Raw genomic sequence first — 19,387 nt, 5'->3', positions numbered from 1 at the left:
ATAATTTAATTTTTTTAAATCTTGAAATAAAAATAATATTAAAAAATAATATTTTATTCAATTTTCATATCATTTCAGTTTAACTAAACGATGCTTAAAAGCATGCAATTACACTCAATACAAACATCAGGGCCCTTAAATGGGCTGGCTCGGTGGTTTTGGCCGAGGGAAGGCCACTGATTTTATTTCTTTGGTAGTAGATTTATAATATTTTCCTCGGTTCGAGTTTGCTACACTGCTAAACGCTCGTGTAGAGTAACAAGTGTGTGGCCTTTGACGATGATACAAAGATGACTCTCAACCAATGGTATTTATTCATCTTCCTTTGAGTGCTTCATACCTACAATTTTCTAATCCAAACAGTTGCTACAATAGGCACGACATATGGACTCATCTTTTTTGAGGAAAATGATACTATGACTCCCAAATATGCTCACTCATTTTTTTTTTTTTTTCTCAATAGTTAAGTGATTATTAATGAATTTATATTTATATTTTATTTTTTTAATGATTAAGGATGTTTAAAAAATGCTTAAAAAAAGGAAATAAAAACAAAAAAAACTCATTTACACTAGTGTGCATATTTAGGATGCACCCTAGCATTGTCCCTTATTTAAATATTTCTTGTGGGTAATGTAGAGTCCACATTTAATACTGTATAGTTCTCAATTATAAAAAATGTTTGGTAAAAAAGTTCTAAAAAATCCTTCAGAGTTATTCTATTCTTAGACTTTTACACTATATATTATTTACATGGTATAATTTGATTCAAGAGATAAATTTTAAAATTTAAATTTTACAAATCAAATTTTATCATTCAAATTTCAAATTATGCTATGTAATTAGTGTATGGTATAAAGGCTTTAGAATAGCAGTACTCAAAATCCTAATATCTTCTGGAAGCAAAACTAAAAGCATTAGGCAAAAAAAAAAAAAAAAAAAAAAACAAGAAGCATTTGGCAAATACGCACACCCATATTAATGGCTGAACTCATAAACTTTGAGCTTTTCTCTTTGATGGGAAGTTATCAACAAAGAAGCATTAAAATCTCAATTCAATAATTCAATTCTACTTCAGTGCCAAGAAAGGTGCATGCAAAGAAATGGGATCAAGATCTCTCCTATGACAATGTGCCCCATACCATGCTTGGGTCCACACTTCCAATAGATGACATTAAATACTGTAAAATCTGCATTGTCTACATCTCTCCTAATTGGAAAAGCCATTGAATTTAAGTGGATATTAAAGCCTTAATGAAAAATCACCACATCAGCAAAATGCAATGAGCTACAAAGCACGCCCCATTTGATATGGTTCACTAAAACCAACAGGCTTCAGCTCTCACTTCCAACAGGCCAAGAAGGGAAAAATGAATAGATGTCGCAGACATACCTTTAGCTTTAGGGGAAGGTGGCCAGATCAAGGCCTATTCAATACTTGGATTGATTTTTCTGCATTCTATTTACGGTAAGTCTTCCAAGTGCAGTTGCATGGGTTCAAGATAGTATGTGAGCAAATGTAGACATACAATATAGTACACACCCACACGACAAGTTTCGTGAGCTGGGACTTAAAAATGAAACAGACTATAACATAGATAAGGGGAAAATTATAAATCATGTGCAACATCAAAGGTTTCCTTTGATTGCGTGTATTATCTATGCTCAAGTTGAAGCTGCCCCTTCCAAGCGAATCCGCTTTGGACCTCTCTCTTCCCCCTGGATGCTGGTATTTGTCACCCTGTTTTCCTTGGCATCTACCGAACACCTTTTGTATGGCTTAAATCCCGTTCGACAAGTCTTAAGATTTCCATGTCTAAGTCCTATTTTTAGCTGCCCATCCTCTCCATTGTTGCTGCCTTCAAACTTTGAGTTTCCGTGATGGTTTGAACAAGACCCACATGTTCTGCTGTTGAGGTCTAACAGAGATGCATTTCCATTTTGCTCATCTGTATTATTTTGCTTGTCTTCTTTGATATTGTCCTTCTGATGTTCCTTGTTCTCTTCATCGTGTGGAGGCGAAAAACTTTGTGGCAACACCTCTCTAGAGAAGAGTGCTTGAAAGGCCAGCCGCCCCTGAAAAATAAAATAAGGCAAGAGCAGCAATGAATGCAAGAACCAGGTAATAAGAAAAATTATTTTTCTATGGACTTATTTTAAAAAAGAACTCATTATTAAACAACATTGTCCTATAACCTCTTCGGAGACCTCCTTCCACGAATCAACCACATTGGTGACAGTTTTGCTGCGGCGATTACTGATCTCAGCAGCTAGAGGGTTCTCATCCGGTTCTGTTGGCTCTTCCATTCCTTTCTCATGCTTCTCTAACTTTGCTTTCTCATGCTTCTCCAATGCATCAGTCTCTACCTCACTGCCAGAAGTTGTGTTGGAACCACAAGAGGATCGGTCTACCTGCTTTCTGTTTTTTGCTTTGTTTAAATCATGGAGCTCAGTAGCTGCTTCAACCTTCTCATGATCATCAACTTTTGATCCCGTGCTTAGCTTTGCACCTCCACTCTCCACAGATTCTGATGAGGACAGAGTAGGTGATTTTGAAGCTGAATTATGAGCCTTCACAGTTTCCGAATATTCCGGCTCCAGTTGTTGCATGGGAGGATTTTGAAGAGTATTCTCTTCTCTGTCTGTCTTGGCTGCTGGGGGTCGATCATCCATAGGTGAAACAGCAGCAGTGGATGGGGGAGCGCAAGCATAAGCAGCATGAAGAGGAGCACATATAGGAAGTAGTCCATGGGCTGCCCACCATGCAGTTGCAGCAGCTACAGTATTAGCCGCAATAGCTGCCATACTTGGAGTAGATCCCATTTGCCTCAATGGGAAGCCTCCTGGGTTGCCGAGTGGAGAATCTGCAGAAGTCTCCACATTTGCATAGGGCCAAACAGTAGCTGCAAAAGTTGCTGCGGCATGAGCTGCAGGATTTTGCAGCAAAGCAGAGACAATAAGACTTGAAAATGTAGAGGAAAGGTGAAATGATTGGTAGTCATCCTGGTTATGGAAAATTGGCGTAAAGGGAGGAGGTAAAGCTGGAAATGATTGTTGAACAGAAGATCTGGGAATGTTATTTTGGTGTTCAGAACTGGCAGTTGAAGCTGGGTTTGTGAACAGGTTAGGGTGACCACGAACCTCTCCCATTGGGTGAAATATGGACTCCTGGAATGACATATCTGAGGAAGGAGTTTGAGTACATGTTCCTCGGCTTCCATCTAGAATGTGCACAGAGACGTGCCTTGGATAGTTCTGAGTGGTTAGCATCTCCTCTATTGGCAATGCAGAACTCAAGTCATCTGTTTTTTCACCTTGAACAGATTTCTCGTGTGGGACATTCGACTTCTCCAACTTTGAGCCTTTACTAGTGCAAGTACCCTGAACCAGTTTGGCATCAGCTTTGTCTGACTTCTGATTTTCTTTATGTTCGATGGTGACAAAGGATTCATTTGTTTCATCCTGTGTAATTGAATCTTTAATTGAAGGGATAAATTCCCTTAACATACATGAGTTTCTGAGTGCGACAGGAGTTGATACATAACTTTTGTTTGCTGAAGAAACAGAAGATTGTTGGGCTTCTTTGTGAAAGAAGAGCACTGAGCAATTGTCATCCTGATTATCTTTTGCATTTTTTGGTTTTTCACTTCCATTCTGATACCAAAACAAAAGCATGCAAAGAAACAAAAAACCAAAATAAAGAAAACAAAAAGGTGTAAGTGATAGGTCTTGAGAAAAGTGAAAATGTAAGTGAAGAAACAAGAATGTCCAATGAATTTAATAGAACAAAATGCGATAATTTCAACCTCGGGTGGTGGTTCTTTCTCCATGTCCAGTGCTTGCTTAAAATGCAAAGACGAAACTGATGTCAACAGTTTTCCATCCTTTGCTCCCACCTGTGATGCGGGAACACTGATGCTTTTTTTCCGTGGATAAGGATTGGTTGGTTTCCTCTTAGGGCGTGGAGGTGGAATTTCTATATCAAGAGCTTGTCCTACGGGAACACCTTTAATGAGAGCCTCCTTCTCTAACTGAAAGCAAAGAAGTCGTTAACAAAGCCACCAGAGTTGTATACTCAGTAGAGGTAATATTAAGTATATAAACCATTGCAACTTCAAAGGAGCAAAAGAACCAGGCACACTGTTTAGCTTCATATAAGACTGACTAACATGAATGCACAAAACACGATGTTAAGAGACCTTTTCTAATCCAAGATGGAACAAAATAAAATATTTACCTCGTGTCATTGTCTGGAAGTGGTTACAAAATGCAGGGAAAGGGGGTAAACTGATAGCAGTTTCCATATATAGGCTGCTAGAACTTGGCTTTAGGGACTCGCAATGTCTAAATATATCTATTGTCTCATCTGATAATCTGTTGTCAGATCAGATGCATCTGTTGTAAGCAGGAACTTCCGTTTTTTGGACAAGTACAGAATCTTTTTTTGATTGGCAACAAGTAATAGAATCTTAATATTAAAAGTTATAAAAGACATAGCCCAAGCACATACGATGTAGACAGAAGGAACACCTAATAAAAATTGAAAAAAAGTATAGAGAAAGTAACGAGAAATACCTATAGTGGCTGCCCAAAGGAACATAGTATAGAGAAAGAAACCTTTTTAGCCCTTTTGTCTTTCATTCACAATCCTCAAATTTCTATCATTCTTTTCCCTCCAAATACACCACACTAAAGAAATAGAGACAATCTTCCATACTACTACAATTTGTGCACTTCTAAGTTTCTCCAGTTGGCAAAGAGGTCTACAAATTTTCTGTACATAACCCAAGCAAACCAAACTTTACCCCAAAAGTCATTCCACATGACCCTGGCAGTATGACAATGAAGTAAAATTTGGTCTACATATTCCCCACTCTTTCTGCAAATAGAGCACCAATATGTCGTAATGATATGAAGTTTCATTAGGTTATCCATGGTGAGAACATTTCTAAAGGTTGTCCAAGTGTAAAAGAAAAAAATTGCTCTTTTTTTTTTTTATAAAAAAAATTGCTCTTAAAGATGCCTGAACTTGTCAAATATTTCTACAAGGAGAAGAGTTGCTAAACACAGGTATAAAGACTTGATAGAAAGATGAATAGTGAACTTCCCTCACTTGGAAGGTTTCCATAGAATCTTTAGTGCACTTCCAGGCTGTAATTTATAAAGTACAACAGATTGAAAAACTCTGAAGACTACCATTCCTCTGAGGGAAGTCTTGGAAAACTCCAATAGGTCACCCATTGATGCATCTTGCACTTGTGCGATACTGTAAACCCCTGGGAAAGTTTCATTGAGGGCCCCCTCTCTCCAAACCAGATCCTAGAGTCACCACCTACCTCAAATCTATTTAGCAGGAGTTGAAAGAATCACTATCCTCTTCTGATATTTTTTTCACAATCTCAACCTATGTTGTTCATGTATCTCATTTAAATACCACTCACCCTAGTCACAACTAGATTTAGACTCCACCACAGCTTTCCACAAAGCCTCTCTCTAATGTTGGTACGCCAAAGCCACTTCCTAGAAGGGCTTGATCGAATAGAAGCAAGTTTCGAACTCCCAATCCTCCCATAGAAATCAGAGATCATACCTTACCCAATTTACTAGGAGAAATTCAAACTCTTCACCTAACCCACTCTATAAAAAAGTGCCATTATAGGGATAAAAAATATGCACGCGAATTGGAAACATTACTCTTGATCAAGGTGAGCTACCACCTTTAGACAAATACATCCTCTGCCAACAAGTTAAATGACACTCAATTTTCTCCATAACACCATCACAAATAGACCTGGCCTTGAAAGGGACACCTAAAAGGAGGCCAAAAGAGGATACCGTAAACCCCAATATGTTAGCCAGACCCTCCACATTAGAAATCTTATCCATAGGAACAAACTCTAACCTGGCCAAATTCAGTTTCAATCCAGAAACAATTTCAAATCATCAAATAGGGCCCTCAAGGAGAAGGGGTGTTGTGGCTCCACCCCACAAAATACTCTACTCCTGACCCTTTCATATAAATAAAAATTCTGAATAATAACAATAATAATAAGCTACACTAATGGGTGAGATGGAACTTTAAAGTTGAGACACGGCATCAATTGTCCTAAAAAGGGTAACAAAAATTTCCATTACAGCTTCAGTTCTTCCCACAATTTTGAGATAGGATTCATTTGAATATGCTCTTGATATGCTTTTTTTTTTTTTTTTCCTTTTCAACCTGTTCTCAAGATCAAATAGAAATTTAAGACATTGCACCGAGGAATCCTTAGTGTTGCCCTTCCTAGGTACAATTCCATTTAAAGCTCTGACTGAAATGACTTGTGTACATTTTGTTATGTTTACTAGCCTTACTCTTTTCAATTCATTCAATGGTACAATTTGTGGGATCACATTTTTTCCAGTGAGTTAACACGAAGCATCCATAAGATATATGAATTGAAGTTCTTCCACCAAACCTATAATTACCTCTATGATCTGACTTCAAACAAATAGCAGTCTCCCTAAATTCAGACTAAAATAAAAATTAAAAATAAAAACGGACATAGCATCAGATTTAGGCCTCGTTTGTTTTCAAAAAACATTTCAACTCATCTCATCTCATCTAATAATTACAACTTTCCCAAATTTCAATACAAAATAAAATAAACAATTCAACTTTTTCAAATCTCAAAACAAAAATAATAATAAAAAGTATATTCTAACAATATTTTATTCAACTTTTTAACTTTAATCTTAACTCATCTGCGAAAACTAGGGGTGATAAACGACCAGACCGGACCGAGATTGAAACGGTCGGTCTCGGTCCACGTTTTAGAGGACCGAAAAGTTTCGGTCCGGTCCACGGTTCAGGGTTTTTCCCGACCGGACCGAATAAAAAAAAAAAAATTTTATATTTATTATTTATATAATAATTATACAATTAACAACATAAAATTTTAAATATGTTATTAATACTTGTTAATATTTTATAAATTAACAATATTTTATATATATCTTCATCTAACCTATCACTATTAACAACATAAAATTTTAAATATGTTATTAATACTTGTTAATATTTTATAAATTAACAATATTTTATATATATCTTCATCTAACCTATCACTATTAACAATATAAAATTTTAAATATATTATTAACACTTGTTAATATTCTATGAATTAACTAATATATAATATCAATTAGTTAATTATATAGTAATTATATAAACTAATAATATAATTTTCATCTAATTTATTATCATTGACCATATAAAATATTTTTTTATTGAGTTTGCTATATAATCTACATTAATAAGTCACTTAATTTAATTTAGTATTTTAAATAATTTTTTTTATTAATTATTTAAAAAAATAAAAAAAAATAAGGTTGGACTGAATGGACCCTATGGGTGTTCGGTTCGGAAAAATGATGGACTGAAAATATTCGGTCCATCGCTGGACCGGACAGGACCGGACAGGACCATTTACACCCCTAGCGAAAACAAACGAGGCCTTACTGTTTAAGGTAACTTTCAGTTATAATTATTGCTACAACCCTTTGGTTTTGCATCCAAATGCTCCAGCCTGGTAGAAAATAGAAAGACACCATAATTGCACCACTAACTAGGAGGAGGAACTACACCTTACACTTTTTTCCCTCAGCAGTCAATGACTATGATTAATTTAAAATAGCTGTAGTGTTGCATCCTAGTATGTATTGTAATTAAAGTCTATTAGAGTATCTTTTCCATAAAAAATTATCAACACTGCAGAAATTATTTGAACAGTGAAAGAGAGGAGCATTCAAGGTTCAAACTTCTTTACTGGATGATAGTTGGACAAAAATGAAGAGAATAAAAAGGGGGGTGGGGGGTTCCCATTTACTTTAAAAAAAAGATTATATATGCACTTCATAAGTATGCTTCCTGACCTTGCTATTTTATGCAGGAGCAAGAGCCCACTTTCATTATGTAAAAATGAAAGAGAACATGCACTCTTCCAGGTGTGTGCAGAAAGACACACAGGCCTAATTGAAACCGATAAAAAGTCATTGTTCAGTGAAGATCCGAATTCAGAACTCTGTAGCTAAGAAATTATTAGAAACGAACATAGATTGGGGGAAAGAAAAGACTATTGAAAAGGGGGACATCCAAATGACGCAGGCAATGTATAGGAGAGTTCCTAAGAAATTACAATATAAAAGTAAAATGTTGATTAAAAAACCTAAAGCCAACACCCAGTTATTAATTAACGTAAATTAACAAAAACCTATGGATTGTGAAATCTTTAACATTCCATTTCCTTCAAATAGGAAACATTAGACAATGTAGAATAACATTCCACATTTTACCACGTTTATGATAATCAAAATTTCCTTAGAAACAAGCAATTCAACAACACTCTTTCAGCATCACCCATTAATAATTAAGATCAGATAACACTACCAACCATATTGCCATGAACAGCGAACAATGAAGTGAAAGTTGATCAGTCAACTAACCAGACTTTATCCACATACAATACCAGTCCACGATATCTGTGCTTCTATCAAGAATTTCCACTGTGGTAAGTAAAAGTTTCATTAGCCATGAATTCCATTGCAAGCCTTGGATAAGACCTTAATAATGAAATTCTAGATTTATTTTTTTGAAAACTAATATAAATTTACTAGTATTTTGGTAACACCTTAATAGTATTCTAGTATTATGCATTGTAAATGTTTTATCCAAGGGTGGCATCCACACAAAATATCAGCTTACGTATGCAACATTAATACACCATATGCTCCTCCTAGGTTGCTAACAGTTCCCCCTCAAAGCTGCATAAATAGACTGAACATCAAAATGAGCCAATCTCCATCACCAGGAGGAAATTATTAGAGTACAACAGGAAACTGACACCCACTCCCAATCCTGAATAGCATGTACAAACTAGAATACCAATAAGCAGCATCTCCCTCTTTGGATCTTCCAACATTAAAGGCAATAAAAGCACCCTTACAAAAAAAGAAACAAATCTGGCCATCAGCCCTTTGAAAGACCTATTACCCTGTCCCACATTGTTTCATAACGGAGAAGGAATCATGAAATATTTCCCACCCACTCCTAACACAAGCTCGTCCAATGAGATCATCTAGCTTCTGCAGAGTTCCCCTAACCCATATTATTTCCATCTTCACTCCACTAATGCATGTCCACAACTGATCTTGTTCCTTCATATAAGAACACAGCCACTTCCCCAACAAAGCCTGATTGAATACACAGTTTTCTCACACACAACCTACCACAACAAAAAGGAGACCTACCAGTCTACCAAATGAAATTCAGAGTTGTCCCCCCAACACGAAGTTCTGTTGAAATTTTTATTCTATTAGCAACATGGATGGGTATAATAAATATAGGAAGGAAATAAGTAGGTAAGGGAGGTAAACTAGAGTCAATAGACAAAGTTCTCTTCAAATGCGTAATACTCCTATCTCTGCTAGATACAATTTCTTCAGCCTAGCCAATATCTTTTTAATCAATTCAATTATAGAATTTCATATCGTGTGCCTCAAAATATCATCCCAGAAGCAATTCCAAACAAGTTATAGGAAAAGACCCAAATATACCCACCTAACAAACTAGATCGTTCTGACATCCTTTACCCAAACCAACTCCCCTTTGCAAAACTCATTCAAACCCAACACAACTTCAAAACAGAGAAATACACACCTGATAATTTTGACTGTTTCTCGATCTGCATCATGAAAGAGTTTAGTATCATTCGCAAACACTAAATAAGACAACTCTATCACTTCCCAAGGATGAACCCAAACGAGAAAACTAAACAAATACACCCCCACTACTCTAAATAACATTTAACTGAGAATCTACATAAGTAAATGAACAAAGTGTTCACACTTGTCTTTAGCCTCAAGAACCATTGCAGAGTTCACCGTAATAGTAAATTTGACCACAGAGGTCAAACCAGAACCACTTCTGAGAACACGTGCTCAGCGTATAAATCCAGAAAATAATGTCCAAGTAGCCATAGTCTTTCAGTCTGATACTCTACTTCAGCTATCCCACTCTCATTCTCAAGGAAACTTACCCCGTATGTCTCCATACTACACATAAACTCTTGTAAAGATGCAAAGGTTGACAGTTGTTTGCATGCTACAATAGAGAGTATGGAATACTACAAAAGCGTAATCCTTTCCAACCTGAAAAAGGGGCTTGAAATCCTTCAAAATGCTGATCTTGGAGAATGTGAAGCAAGAAATGATGGTTCAATAGAAGATTAAAATGGATGGCTCAAAAGTAATAGGAAAGGTAAAACCATAGCTCTGAACCTACACTGTAAACATGTAAAAAAAATCATAGCATAGATTCTTTGTGCGCACACAAGCGCGCACACACACACACACACACACACATATATATATATATAGAGAGAGAGAGAGAGAGAGAGAGGTGTTAAACTATTAGATATTTCTTCTGCACATGAACTAAAAGATGAATGACAAAAAACTAAGAAAAGGTCTATTTAATTCAGTGAAATTCTCAGGAGAGATCAAAACTTCATTATGCAGTAACCTAGAAAAAGTCAATTGCTATGTGAAGAAAACATGGCAATCTATATATAGGAAATGATGAACCTCAGCCAACATATATATATATATATATATATATGTATCAGAGGTACTTTAAACATCCTAATGACTAGCTGCCTAACCCAGAGGCCGACAGGCGCCCCCTCAGATTACCTGAGAATCCATACAAGCAGTTCTTGATTACTCAAGACACAAATAGTTAAGCAACATTTACCTTGAAAAAGGAAAACAATGTACAGTTTGCCTACCACAGCCAGCTCATAGCTCCTCATCCTATTGAATAATTTTTTTTGATTGGCACCGGGTGTCTAGGAATAGGGTCATGACTAATCCCAGGGGTGCAAAGGCTCTCCCCGTAAGTGCGCATCGGGTAATTCAAGGGAAAAATCTCTCAATCCGATGGTCCCTAGAGATTGTCTGCACCCAAGGAGATTTGAACCTTTGACCTGGGGTGAGCATACCCCCAAGCCCAAGGCATTTACCACTTGAGCCAAACCCTAGGGGTTTCATCCTATTGAATAATTTTATAACCATAAAATAAGCAACCTCCTGATTTACCAGAGTATCCCAGTAGCTGCCTCATCAACACTGATATTCACTCTTATAACACTTAAGCATTGAGCATTTGGAGAAAAATTTGATACCATTTCGTAAAAGGAGAGAAACAAAGTTTATGTAAGATGCATTGAACATCTGAGAGTCTACCAAGAAAAGAAAAGGTACAGTCCAAACACATCATTTTAAAGAGGTTGAGGCATCTAGACAAAGGAACCTTCTCTAGCTTGAGTGAAGGGATAAGTTGTCTCCTTTATTAAAAAGCTTAGGTACTGCTAGCGAATTGAATGAAAATCATTATATTCCATGTTAAGCCACACATTTTCCAAAAAATTAAAGTGATAGGAAATGGTAGATTTAATTTATTTAATATCGTAACACTCCATTTTCATGTGCACGACCCACACCTTTTCTTGAGACCATAAAATGATAGATAGGAAAGTACAAATCTTCTTTTTTTATAAGTAAACGATATTATTAATGAAGTGGAAAGTACAAATCGAATCGTTTATTTTATATATTACACCTACTAATTGAAATCAACAGTTTTCCATGGCAGAGCCTCTTATGCAGTCTTTCTTAACTCACATTCCCTAAACATTTTTTGTGACTCGGCAGAAAATTTCTCCCCTTTTACCTTGGCGGTAAAATAGCAACTCAGCAAAAATAGGCAAATGGAGATGCTGTTTACGCGGAGTTTGCTCACTCATTATAACTCAAAGTGTTCTCAATCTATATACAAGATAAAACATGCTCCACTAGGATCACCTTGAAAAAGGGTCATTGTTGACCTCAAAAAATCTTGCATGTGATAACAGTTTTTTTGGAATGCAAAAAGCATAAGCACAATAACCGCACTTGCTTAAATCAGTTTTTTCTGCTTTACACTCCACTCAACTTCCAATTGTTTGAATATAACAAATTTTAGATTAGGGAATGTTTTAAGCCAGAGGGAAACTAAGAAGAAATCTAGGTTAACCAAATCATGTTCCCATCATCCTGAATAGTTGGAAGGGGCTTAGGCTCCATTTGGATTTAAAAAGTGTTTAATCTCATCTAATCTCATCATTACAATCTTTTCAAATTCTCACACAAAATATAATAAACAATTCAATTTTTTCAAATCCTAATTCAACTTTTTCAAATCCCAAAACAATAATAATATTCTAAAAATATTTTTTTCAACTTTCATCTTTCATCTAAAACCATCTTATCTCATCTTTGAACTCAAACCAGCCCTAAACAGCCTCTTCCACTGCTTAATAGGGTTTTTTTTTTAACTGATTAAAAAAATTTTTTTGAACCCAGGATATACCTTCTGCTCTGTTATTAAAAAGGGATAATGTAATTTGAGACAGCAAAGGTTCTCAACAACTTTAAAGGATAATCATCAATACCATATATCATATGCATAACAAAATATGTAAGAAAAAACAACATAATTTTGCCCCTTACAAACATCTAAAAAGTTCCCAGTGTATTATATATATTAGTGAGAACACAAGAAAGTATTACATGACAATCAAGCTAAATGGAATATGGTAAGTCAATAAAAAAAATCATTGGAAGTACACAGAACTGGAACCGCGTCCAAAGTGCAAGTATCATTCACAACTGGCAGAAAACATCTCAGACAAGCATGAGGTGAGAAAGTAGCGATTGACCTTTGAGAAGAATTTCTGTGCATGACTCCTGATCTGCACAGCAGTCTTTGTTCCTATATGTTCTGCGCACCACCAAGTAAAACAAAAAAAAAGAAGAAAAAACGAAACTCCGATTAAGAGAAGAATAAATAGCAATATAATTCATGGAATTCCCTAATAAGAGATATCCAAGGGATACAGCTCAAGATATCTCTCCAAATATCCTAAGTTTGCGCCATAGATTGCACAGTTCAATTTGCATTCCCGCCTGACTAATTAAGTTAAGTGCAAGGGAAGTAAAACCTTCTAGCCGCTGCCAAGCTCGCCCATAAAGCTTCAAGGCTTCTAGAAACCTGTTATGCTCCTCCTCTGTCCATCGCTCTCGTTGCTTTGTAATTGTATACGGTTTTCGCGTCTACCATGAACAGAAACTACTCACAGTTCACATACTTATCTTCTGATACGCGACTTTCAACATCAACAAGCGTTCGAAAAATAAATAAATGAAAAATTAAACCATTGCCATACAGTCGTCCACTATCCTCACCTTAATAATAAGTTCTTCACCAGAGGAGTATGTGTCCATTAGTGGACCCGGGCAACTAGAAGCTGCTTCAAATCCTCTCTATCGAGCAACGACGAAAACGAAAACGTCAATCCCTTTTCAACCACATCAAATACTAGAAATACTAAAGCCACCGTTGTCAACGACAAAAGCTGATATGCCGATGTCACTGCAAAAGAAAAAGAAAATCGACAATTATCGGTAGAGATCCGCCTCTGGATTGCATAGCCACAAAAAAGAATTCCGATTCACAAGCACTTTATTATGTATCATACTGTGAGATAAAATAAAATTTAAAACCCTCTAAGAAATTTTAAGCATCCACCGGAGCACAGAGAGACGCTTCTCCGAAAGAACTACTAAAAGAAAATTCCTTATTCAGAATCCTCACCAAAACGAACCCGAAGACGCCAAGACCTTTTGAAAATGTAGCAAAGAAAGAGAGAAAGTGTGATCAGTATACATAAATTCATCTAGTTCTATGTAATGCTTTCATGCGCATATACTACCTTTGTAATGTTATCCCTCTGTTTGGTTACCGGGAAAGCATAAGAAAAACAAAGAAAGTAGATTTACTAATCTTAGATTCTTCAATAGTCCTCAACCATGCCAAACACATCTGTTTAACAAGGTTGAGGAAGGTTTTTCAAGTGGAACACATCATAAAACCGGAAAAAACGGATCTCTTGCTTTCATTTCCTTTGCTGTAATTTTTCGGCAACCAAACGGAGTAGAAGAGTCAAATAGACCTAGACAATAGAAATTGGAAGGGAAAAAAAAAGGTACCTTCCGTGGAAGCCATCGGTAGATGAGAACTCTCGAGGAAAGGACGGGTGAGCTCACCCGAGATCGGCCGGAGATCCCAAAGTTTCCAGCAATGACAGATCAGAATTTGCCAGACTTTGATCGGTGTAATCGGAAACAATCAAAATCGTCGGGGAGAGAGAGAGAGAGCATGAGTTATAGAAGGAAGAAGAAGAGATAGTGAGAGTAGCCGTGAGACCTAAAACACCAGCAGAAAAGAACTTGCAGTGAGAGAGCACGGAGCAATCTCAGCCACTATCTTAATTTTCTCTGTAGATTTATTTTTAAATAATTATTGGGACTTTTTCGTTTTTATTTGAGGCTGCGAAGGACCGGAAAGCTGCACGGAGACTAGTGCGTCACAGGATGGCGCCAAGTGTCAATCTTTTAGTGGCCGACTCACGCTTGACGCCTACCCTGCTCTTTTTCTTGTTTTCTTTATTTATTTATTTATTCTTTCTTTGAGTTTTTCGGTTGCCGAAATTTGTCTTCGATTCTCATCCACAAATTCCTGGGTTGAGGTTAAGTCCGCAAAAGCGCGTCCAGCTGTACCCGTGGGGCCCATTACCAACGTGGAATCTGAGAGAATCGGGGTAACCGATGGTTGCCGGTCACGGCTCATGAATCCACAACTTTAATTGGGCTGGATTCGGATGTTTTTTTTTTTTTTTTGTTTTTTTGGAAAGTTGAAATACTTGTAAATTGGCTGTTCAAAAAATACCCGTGGAGCCGAACCGACCAGGTTTTCCGACCCGGATAAAAATAACTGAACCGTTTGATTGTTTCGGTTTTCAGAATTTTTTTCCCCATTTTCGAATTTAAACGGTTAGGGTCTGGTAATTACCCGATACCCGCACACTAGCCGCTCGTCCACTACACAATCTACACTGAGATATAAAAGCTAAAAAACCCTAACTCTTATTCTTCGGCTCTTTGAGCTCTCACAGACTCACACAGTCACATTTCCACCTCCCAGTGATTTATTCTCACTTTTTCTTCCCGCTTCTTCCTCTTTTGTTATCTCTTGATCTTTTCTTTACTAATTTCTTTTCTCACTGGCTCCATCTTCTCTCTTATTCCATCTTCCAATTTCTCTCAAAGTCGAAAGATCAAGCCAAGGCTCTTGAAGTCAAGAGATCAACCCAAGGCCCTCAAAAGTTCTTCAAGATCTCAAAGTTGTGGCACTCTGTAAATATATTTTGTTGGGTGATTATAGTCGTGCTTTCCATTGTGGGCAACAGAATGGAAAACGTTTGGGCCAAGGTTCAAATTGTATCCTGCAGATGGTCCCTCCAATTAAATCCAGAATGATCAAGTGTTTGGAGTTGGTGAGTCATCAAAATTGTAGAAAAAAGTATCATCAAATATGCAAGATATTTCTTTTGCTCCACTGTAATGGGAAGTCTTGAAGCCCATTCTTGCGTAAATCTAATATTCTCTCTCTCTCTCTCCCCCTCCTATGCAAGAATCTTATACGCAATCGCCCTTTAAAAAAAAAGGGGGTCGGAATACCAGTTTCCGTCCAGTTTTAGGTTCGGTCGGCACGAGTCGGGTGAACCTACTTGTAATATATTAAGGATAATGTTGGCATTCAGCTATTACAAGATCTGAAACATAAGAAATAACAAAGTCAGTATCAATATTCTCTTCATCTAACAACACTGCTTTCCTTGTAAGTTCATGTGCAACTCGGTTTACATCCCTTTTGACATGTCTTACCCTCCAACCAGTTCTAGGCATCATCTGTTTGATGTCTACAATGATAGGATTGTAACTATACACATCTTCTTTCTGGTTTTGTATGGTTGACACAACATGTAAAGAGTCACCTTCAAACATGCAATTAATCAGGCCAAGATCCTTACACAACTTTACAGTTTCAAATAATCTCCTTGCTTCAGCCATACATTTGAGCAAAATAGTTTGGGTTTCATCAAACTCAATAACACAACCCCTTCCCAATCTTGAAGCAAAATGCCAATTCCAATCCTGTTTGCTTGTTTCTGTATAAAAATATCCCAATTGATCTTTATAAATTCTTCTAGGGGACCCTCCCATTTAACTGCAGCATTTAGGAATTGAAATTTGCTGATAAGAAATGGTCTCTATAGCTTGGTGATATGAATCACATTCATTGATAGCATGTTGAAATAAAAATGAGGGATGAGTAAATTGTTGTTCATGAATTAAGGAATTCCTTCTATGCCATAAAGATCGAGCCATATAAGCAAAACAAGCTAAATCCCTTCCTTGCAATCTGTCAATCGTCTGTTTACAAATTTGAGCAAAATGAAGATCATTAATTGCTATTTTCTGCATATTCTTATCTCCCATCATCCAAACATACATAGCAGCAAGACATGACCATAGGATATGTCTAGTAGATTTAGGTTCCAGCAAACAGATAGGACATCAATTATCAGTAGTCACATTTCTTTTGTAAAGATTCATTTTAGTTGGGAGGGAATCTGAAATAGCTCTCTACATGAAATTCTTAATATAGTTAGCAACAAGTAGAGCCCACAATTCTTTCCAACAAGAATCATACTCGGCTCTTGTAGATGTCTCACCATTAAGACTCAAAGTTGTCTCCATATACATATGATAGACACTTCTAACAGAAAAGATGCCATTATGAGTCCATTTCCATACCAGTCTATCTGGGTTGCCCAACACACTAACAGGTATTTGTAGTATTGCAGCTGAGTCAGCTTCATTAAAAATAGGCTAGACCAATTGAACATTCCACCAAGCAGTCTGTCTATCAATTAAGTACTCAACCAAAGCATTAGGCCCCAAAGTCTGCATTGGAGATTGAATCATACACAAACTTTTCTTTGGGATCTATCTGTCCTGCCAGATATGAATCTATCTACCATTCCCCACTCTCCAAATAAGGCCATCCTTAAAAAGCCTTATAGCCTGCCATATACTTCTCCACACAAAAGAAGGTCTTGACTCCAAGTTGGCTTGTAGCATTGAGGATGAAGGAAAGTACTTAGCCTTAAAGATTCTGCTAGGTAGGGAATTTGGGGCTGTGAGAAGTCTCCAAGCCTGTTTAGCTAATAAAGCCATATTAAAACCAGTAAGATCCCTAAAACCACAAGCTCCTTTCTACTTACCAGTACATAAAATATGCTAAGATTTTCAATGCATTTTATTTCTATCTCCCATGCCACTCCACTAGAAATTTGAGATTAAGGAGTTCAACTTCTGACATAAGGTTTTAGGCAAAAGAAACACACTAGTGCAATATGTTGGGACTGACTGAAGCATTGCCTTGATTAGACCTTCTCTTCCAGCTTGAGATAGAAATCTATTTTTCCAATTTCCAATCTTACCTTGCACTTTGCTCACAATATCATGAAAAGCCCTCAATCGAGATTTACCCACCAAAATAGGAAGTCCCAAGTATTTCTCCATGTTAGATGAGTCATTTAAACCAGCAATCTCCTTGATATATTCCATTGTTGAGACTTTTGTATTTCTACTGAAAAAAAGAGAAGTCTTATCTCTATTGAGCAGCTGTCCTGAGGCCTTTTCATATATGCTTAAAATATGATTCGGTCTTCTCCATTCCACCATATTTGCTTGACAAAACATCAAACTATCATCTGCAAAGAACAGATGATTCATGGACAGCACATCCCTAGTAATAGGCACACTAGAAATTAATCATTGGTCTTCAGCAACATATAGTTGACAACTCAAAGCTTCAACACATAGAATGAAGAGGTATGGTGAGAGAGGGTAGCCTTGTCTTGGACCTCTTGCTGGTTTGAAAATTTGTTGAGGTGAGCCATTCACTAATATTGAAAAGCTGGAAGATGAAACACATTCCATGATCAATTGAATCCAATTATGTGCAAAACCTAACTTAGTCAAAACCAATGTTTTGAATATCGTTTCGGTCTAGGCATTGAAACGTGATATTTCGATATCAGTGCTGTTTCGGACACTATTTCAGAATAGTCTATATATGAATAAATTATATATATGTAAATTATATTCCAAAATAATAGTTTTTTTTTTTTTAAGAAAAAGAGTTAGGGTCACCTGTCCAATAGTGGCCCCTCCCCAATTTTATTAATAACCCTCACTTGTGGCGAAGGAAAACCGTGGTTACAATTCAAGCATCTGGTACAAACTCAACCCCGCATGCCAAAAGAAAACCAAACCAGAAGAAATAAAAAAAAGAAACAAACAAAACCTCAAGCATAAGACAAAACAAAACTAAATAATACAAAGCGAAGGCATCCCGGAGTAGTCCATGCGAATGAGGCCACGCAAAACTCGGGGAGTCTCCATCAAGTGGGAAAAAACTGAATCACTACCAGAAGCCCCATGCTTAGCTAACCAATCTGCAACTTTATTTCCCTCTCGAAAAACATGGTAAATTGAACAAGTCATGGAACTCATAATGTCAATAACTTCTTCCCAAAAATCCTCCAGATACCATACCCCACATCTTTTACTTCACCAAAAAATAAGAGTCATAGAATCAAGTTCTATTTCCACATAATTGAGGGATAAAGACTTACAAACTTGGAGCCCATGAAGGAGAGCTAAAAGCTCTGCCTGATTATTAGAACCTGTACCAATAAACGCAGAAAAAGCATGAATTAACTTACCATGATCATTTCTAATAGTCCCACCTATGCCCGAGGCCCCCGGGTTACCCAAACTACTACCATCTGTGTTCAGTTTAACCCAACCCGCCAAAGGCCATTGCCAAATAATGGTTTTGCAATGTCGAACGGGAGGGAAACTAGGCTGGACCTGCAAACTTTCAAGTACCTACAAATCAAAATTAGAGATGTGAGAACTAGCATGCATATCACGACAAATAAGACTAATCCACCGATGAACAGAATGAATGATGTCAGAGGCAGTTTCAAAGCGACCCTCCATACGAGCCAAACAACGCCTCCGCCAGAGTCTCCAAGTAATAACCACCAGAAGAAGACCCAAAATAATGCCAATTTGAGATGATAATTTCGCATGACAAAACCAAGTCTGCACCGTGTCTTTCCAATTGCGGCCGGTCAGAATACCAAGACTAGCCCCAAAATGACGCCAAATAGTGCTAGCAATATCACCTGCAAACAAAACATGATTCTGATCTTCATAATGACCGTTAGCACAACAATCACAGCGAGAAGTAATAGGAATGCCAATACGATGAAGATGATGATCTACGCTCAGGGCCATATACCAAGCTTTCCACATATTGATGGACATC

At 37.0% G+C, this 19,387-nt stretch overlaps 1 protein-coding gene across 5 annotated transcripts; it reads right to left on the bottom strand.

The window, feature by feature from the left end:
- Nucleotides 1-1,400: 1,400 nt before the first annotated feature.
- On the bottom strand, nucleotides 1,401-14,394 carry LOC121246244 (protein LATE ELONGATED HYPOCOTYL-like). Of its 5 annotated transcripts, XM_041144341.1 has the most exons (9): nucleotides 14,128-14,394; nucleotides 13,733-13,758; nucleotides 13,324-13,510; nucleotides 13,080-13,233; nucleotides 12,798-12,859; nucleotides 7,915-8,010; nucleotides 3,807-4,031; nucleotides 2,197-3,654; nucleotides 1,401-2,076 (listed from the first exon to the last, which is right to left on the bottom strand). In XM_041144341.1, exons 7-9 carry the CDS (start codon nucleotides 3,828-3,830, stop codon nucleotides 1,666-1,668), a joined length of 1,893 nt encoding a protein of 630 aa, XP_041000275.1. In that variant the 5' UTR covers nucleotides 3,831-4,031; nucleotides 7,915-8,010; nucleotides 12,798-12,859; nucleotides 13,080-13,233; nucleotides 13,324-13,510; nucleotides 13,733-13,758; nucleotides 14,128-14,394; the 3' UTR covers nucleotides 1,401-1,665. The 5 variants fall into 5 exon arrangements, with proteins under 5 accessions (XP_041000275.1, XP_041000272.1, XP_041000274.1 ...); XM_041144338.1 differs by lacking the exon at nucleotides 7,915-8,010 and having other exon boundaries at nucleotides 13,080-13,191; XM_041144340.1 differs by lacking the exon at nucleotides 7,915-8,010 and having other exon boundaries at nucleotides 13,080-13,191; nucleotides 13,324-13,758.
- Nucleotides 14,395-19,387: the final 4,993 nt, after the last annotated feature.

Source organism: Juglans microcarpa x Juglans regia, chromosome 1S, assembly GCF_004785595.1.
Source record: "Juglans microcarpa x Juglans regia isolate MS1-56 chromosome 1S, Jm3101_v1.0, whole genome shotgun sequence".
Taxonomy (NCBI): Eukaryota; Viridiplantae; Streptophyta; class Magnoliopsida; order Fagales; family Juglandaceae; genus Juglans; species Juglans microcarpa x Juglans regia.
This window is presented reverse-complemented; position numbering and strand designations above follow the sequence as displayed.